The sequence below is a fragment of the Oncorhynchus gorbuscha genome, unplaced genomic scaffold, assembly GCF_021184085.1.
Source record: "Oncorhynchus gorbuscha isolate QuinsamMale2020 ecotype Even-year unplaced genomic scaffold, OgorEven_v1.0 Un_scaffold_749, whole genome shotgun sequence".
Classification (NCBI taxonomy): Eukaryota; Metazoa; Chordata; class Actinopteri; order Salmoniformes; family Salmonidae; genus Oncorhynchus; species Oncorhynchus gorbuscha.
The window spans coordinates 344,580-350,141 of NW_025745792.1; the positions used below are offsets into that span (position 1 = coordinate 344,580).

General features: G+C 46.9%; 1 protein-coding gene across 1 annotated transcript in view; it reads left to right on the forward strand.

The window, feature by feature from the left end:
• The window catches only part of LOC124020028 (protein CLEC16A-like), a 103,788-nt gene extending 101,345 nt beyond the window's left edge, over positions 1–2,443 (forward strand). The window contains 1 exon segment of the mRNA XM_046335448.1: positions 2,355–2,443. Within this exon segment, the coding sequence (XP_046191404.1) occupies positions 2,355–2,443 (89 nt within the window).
• Positions 2,444–5,562: the final 3,119 nt, after the last annotated feature.

Genomic DNA, 5,562 nt, shown 5'->3' on the forward strand with positions numbered 1-5,562 from the left:
AACAGAAGGGGTTTAGTGTCCTAGAATGGGGTTTGTATCATTACAGCTGTAACAGAAGAGGTTTAGTGTGTCCTAGAATGGGGTTGGTATCATTACAGCTGTAACAGAAGGGGTTTAGTGTCCTAGAATGGGGTTTGTATCATTACAGCTGTAACAGAAGGGGTTTAGTGTCCTAGAATGGGGTTGGTATCATTACAGCTGTAACAGAAGGGGTTTAGTGTCCTAGAATGGGGTTGGTATCATTACAGCTGTAACAGAAGGGGTTTAGTGTGTCCTAGAATGGGGTTGGTATCATTACAGCTTTAACAGAAGGGGTTTAGTGTCCTAGAGTGGGGTTGGTATCATTACAGCTGTAACAGAAGGGGTTTAGTGTCCTAGAATGGGGTTGGTATCATTTCAGCTTTAACAGAAGGGGTTTAGTGTGTCCTAGAATGGGGTTGGTATCATTACAGCTTTAACAGAAGGGGTTTAGTGTCCTAGAATGGGGTTGGTATCATTACAGCTGTAACAGAAGGGGTTTAGTGTCCTAGAGTGGGGTTGGTATCATTACAGCTGTAACAGAAGGGGTTTAGTGTCCTAGAATGGGGTTGGGATCATTTCAGCTTTAACAGAAGGGGTTTAGTGTCCTAGAATGGGGTTGGGATCATTTCAGCTGTAACAGAAGGGGTTTAGTGTCCTAGAATGGGGTTGGGATCATTTCAGCTTTAACAGAAGGGGTTTAGTGTCCTAGAATGAGGTTGGTTTCTATGTAACTAAGTGGTGGAATTTCCTCTTAATCTGTGTAGGCTGAACAGTGTATTCAGACTCCTTCTCCACGTCTTGTTACGTTACAGCCTTATTCTAAAATGGATTCAATCGTTTTTTTCCCCCTCATCAACCTACCCCATAATGACATCACAATACTCCATAATGACATCACAATACTCCATAATGACATCACAATACCCCATAAGACATCACAATACTCCATAATGACATCACAATACCTCATAATGACATCACAATATCCCATAATGATGAAGGAAAAACGTTTTAGTTTTTGCAAATGTATAATAAATAAAAATATCTGAAATATCACCGTAACATTTGTATTCAGACCCTTTACTCAGTACTTTGTTGAAGCACCTTTTGCAGCAATTACAGCCTTGAGTCATCTTGGGTTTCACCCTACAAGCTTGGCACACCTGTATTTGGGGAGTTTCTCCCATTCTTCTCTGCAGATCCTCTCAAGCTCTGTCAGGTTGGATGGGGTGCGTCGCTGCACGGCTATTCTCAAGTCTCTCCAGAGACGTTCGAACAGGTTAAAGTCCGGGCTCTGGCTGAGTCATTCATGGACATTTAGAGACTTGTCCCGAAGCCACTCCTGCGTTGTCTTGGCTGTGTGCTTAGGGGTCGTTGTCCTGTTGGAAGGGGAACCTTCGCCCCAGTCTGAGATCCTGAGGGCTCTGGAACAGGTTTTCATCAAGGATCTCTCTGTACTTTGCTCCGTTCATCTTTGCCTCGATCCTGACTGGTCTCCCAGTCCCTGCCGCTGAAAAAAACATCCCCCACAACATGATGCTACCATGCTTCACCGTAGGGATGGTGCCAGGTTTCCTCCAGACGTGACGCTTGGCATTCAGGCCAAAGAGTTAAATCTTGCCTTTCCAAATCCTGTCCAATCAATTGAATTTACCACAGGTGGACTCCAATCAAGTTGTAGAAACATCTCAAGGATGATCAATGGAAACAGGATGCACCTGAGCTCAATTTCGAGTCTCATCGCAAAGGGTCTGAATACTTATGTAAAACTTTCTGTGTTGTTTTTTATACATTTCCAAACATTTCAACAACAAAAAAAAACTGTTTTATTTAATCGATTTCAGAATAAAGCTGGGTGTAACTTCTTGGATGGTACACACACTGGGTCGTTCTGTAGGTTGGATGTTTAGTGTCTAGCACCCAGAGGGAGAGAGAGACTGGGAGAGAGACGGTGTTTAGTGGTCTAGCACCCAGAGAGAGAGAGAGAGAGAGAGAGACTGGGAGAGGAGAGAGAGAGAGAGAGAGAGACAGGGAGAGAGACACTGTTTAGTGGTCTAGCACCCAGAGAGAGAGAGAGACTGGGACAGAGACAGAGACAGAGAGACTGGGAGAGCGAGACTGTTTAGTGGTCTAGCACCCAGAGAGACAGAGAGACTGGGAGAGAGACAGAGACAGAGAGACTTAAGTGTCTAGCACTCAGGAATGTGTCGTTCTGTTTACCTCAGTGTGTCCTGCATCCGTGTGTTTATTGACATACCAACTCAATCTAATTGTTATTTAGATTTTTCTTTTTACATAATTACACGTTTGTGTGTGTGTGTGTTGTATTGCAGGGTTTGCGGTGGCTCACTGTGTCTCTCAGCACAGCCTGTCCCCCTCTCCTCCCCCTCCCCACCCTCCTCAGGCAGCTGGGACGATGTGACTCTGTTACAGCCAGACGATATCAGCCAACAGTACAGGTCTAGCACCCACAGACACACAGAGACACACACACCAGTACGATATCAGCCAACAGCCCTACAGGAAACACACACACACACACACACACACACACAGTGTGTCCACACATCCACACACACACACACATACACAACTCAATCCAATTGCCAACATTACAGGTAGACACACACACACACACACACACACCAGTACGATATCAGCCAACAGCCCTACAGGTAACACACACACACACACACACACACACACACACACACACACACACACACACACACACACACACACACACACACACACACATGTATTGCAGGGTTCAGCCAACAGCCCTACAGGCTCACACACACACACACACACAGCCACACACACACCACCACACTCCACACACACACACACCCACACCACACACACTCAGATATTAGCCAACAGCCCTACAGGTCACACACGATGTGACTCTGTTACAGCCAGTACGATATCAGCCAACAGCCCTACAGGTAAACACACACACACACACACACACACACACACACACACACACACACACACACACACACACACACACACACACACACACACACACACACACACACACACACACACACACACACCAGTACGATATCAGCCAACAGCCCTACAGGTAACACACACACACACACACACACACACACACACACACACACACACACACACTAGTACGATATCAGCCAACAGCCCTACAGGTAACACACACACACACACACACACACACACACACACACACACACACACACACACACACACACACACACACACACACACACACACACACACACACACACACACACACACACACACACCAGTACGATATCAGCCAACAGCCCTACAGGTAACACACACACACACACACACACACACACACACACACACACACACACACACACCAGTACGATATCAGCCAACAGCCCTACAGGTAACACACACACACACACACACACACACACACCAGTACGATATCAGCCAACAGCCCTACAGGTAACACACACACACACACACACACACCAGTACGATATGTGCTAGGCTTTGATAACAGTTGTCTCTAGCTATCGTTAGCTCTAGATGCTTAGATAGGCTTTAGATAATGCAGGTTTTGTCTCTAGCTATCGTTAGCTCTAGATGCTAGGCTTAGATAGCAGTCGTCTGTAGCTACTGTTAGCTCTGGATGCTAGGCTTTGATAACAGTTGTCTCTAGCTATCGTTAGCTCTAGATGCTAGGCTTAGATAGCAGTCTGTAGCTACCGTTAGCTCTAGATGCTAGGCTTATATATCGTTAGCTCTAGATCTTTAGCTAGATGCTAGAGCTAACAATACCTAAAGACAACTGTTATCTTTGTTGTTTGCTCTAGATTCTAGGCTTAGATAAGTTGTCTGTAGCTATTGTTAGCTCTAGATGCTAGGCTTAGATAGTAGCTATCATTAGCTAGATGCTAGACTTAGACAGCAGATTAGGCTTGATAGTAGCTATCATTAGCTAGATGCTAGACTTAGACAGCAGTTGTCTGTAGTTAGCTCTAGATGTTAGGCTTAGATAGCAGCGATCTGTAGCGATCGTTAGCTCTAGATGCTAGGCTTAGATAGCAGTTGTCTGTAGTGATCGTTTGCTCTAGATGCTAGGCTTAGATAGCAGTTGTCTGATATCTTCAATGATCATTTGCTGCTATCTAAGCCTAGCATCTAGCGATAACGATCGCTACAGACAACTGCTATATTAGCCTAGCATCTAGAGCTAAATATAGCTACAGACAGCTGCTATATTAGCCTAGCATCTAGAGCAAACAATAGCTACAGATAGCTCGATGCTAGGCTTAGATAGCAGTTGTCTGTAGCGATCGTTAGCTCTAGATGCTAGGCTTAGATAGCAGCTGTCTGTAGCGATTGGTTAGCTCTAGATGCTAGGCTTAGATAGCAGCTGTCTGTAGATCGTTAGCTCTAGATTGGTAGATAGCTAGCTCTAGATGCTAGGCTTAGATAGCAGTTGTCTGTAGCTATCGTTAGCTCTAGATGCTAGGCTTAGAAGTTGTCTGTAGCTATCGTTAGCTCTAGATGCTAGGCTTAGATAGCAGTCGTCTGTAGCTATCGTTAGCTCTGGATGCTAGGCTTAGATGGCAGTCGTCTGTAGCTAACCGGTTGAGCTAACATTAACCCCTCTTCCTCCTCAGATGAGGAGACGTTCTTGGAGCACACCCTCCTTCGTCCTCCGGTGGAGTGGGAGGAGGAAGAGGAGGAGAGTTAACCGGTTCTTGTTCCCCTGTCCCGTCTGTCCTGGCCCCCAGCCTCACCCCTGCCTCCCAGCCTAACATCTCTCTACTGACAGACGACAACACAGACTCTCTGAGCGTCGAGTCACTGACCCTGCTACCCCGGCTGACCACCTGCAAGCACTAGGCTCACACACACACCTCGGCACTGATACGGCTATCAGAGAGGAGGAGGAGGAGGAGGGGCTAGAGAAGAGAGAAGGGAAGGAGCCAAAGGAGGAAGTGGAAGGGTCGGCGATGGAGGAAGAGGAGGAGGAGGAGGAGGAGACTGAAACCGAAACAACAATTCAAGAGACAGCTGAAGCAGAGATGGGAACGCCCACTGAGCAAGACACGCCCCTAGAGGCAGAGGGAGACACACCCCTTTCTTCTGAGGGAGACACACCCCTTTCAGCTGCATCAGAAGGGGAGGAGACTGGTCAGGACACACCCACGGGAGAGGAAGCAGAGAAAGACACACCTCCGAAAGAGGACACGCCCACAGAAACACCCTGATTAAAGAGGACACGCCCACAGAAACACCCTGATTAAAGAGGACACGCCCACAGAAACACCCTGATTAAAGAGGGACAGAAACACCCTGATTAGAGGACAAACCCACCCTGATTAAAGAGGACACGCCCACAGAAACACCCTGATTAAAGAGGACACGCCCACAGAAACACCCTGATTAGAGGACAAACCCACCCTGATTAAAGAGGACACGCCCACAGAAACACCCTGATTAGAGGACAAACCCACCCTGATTAAAGAGGACACGCCCACACCCTGTGTGATAGGACAGGAGAGTAGT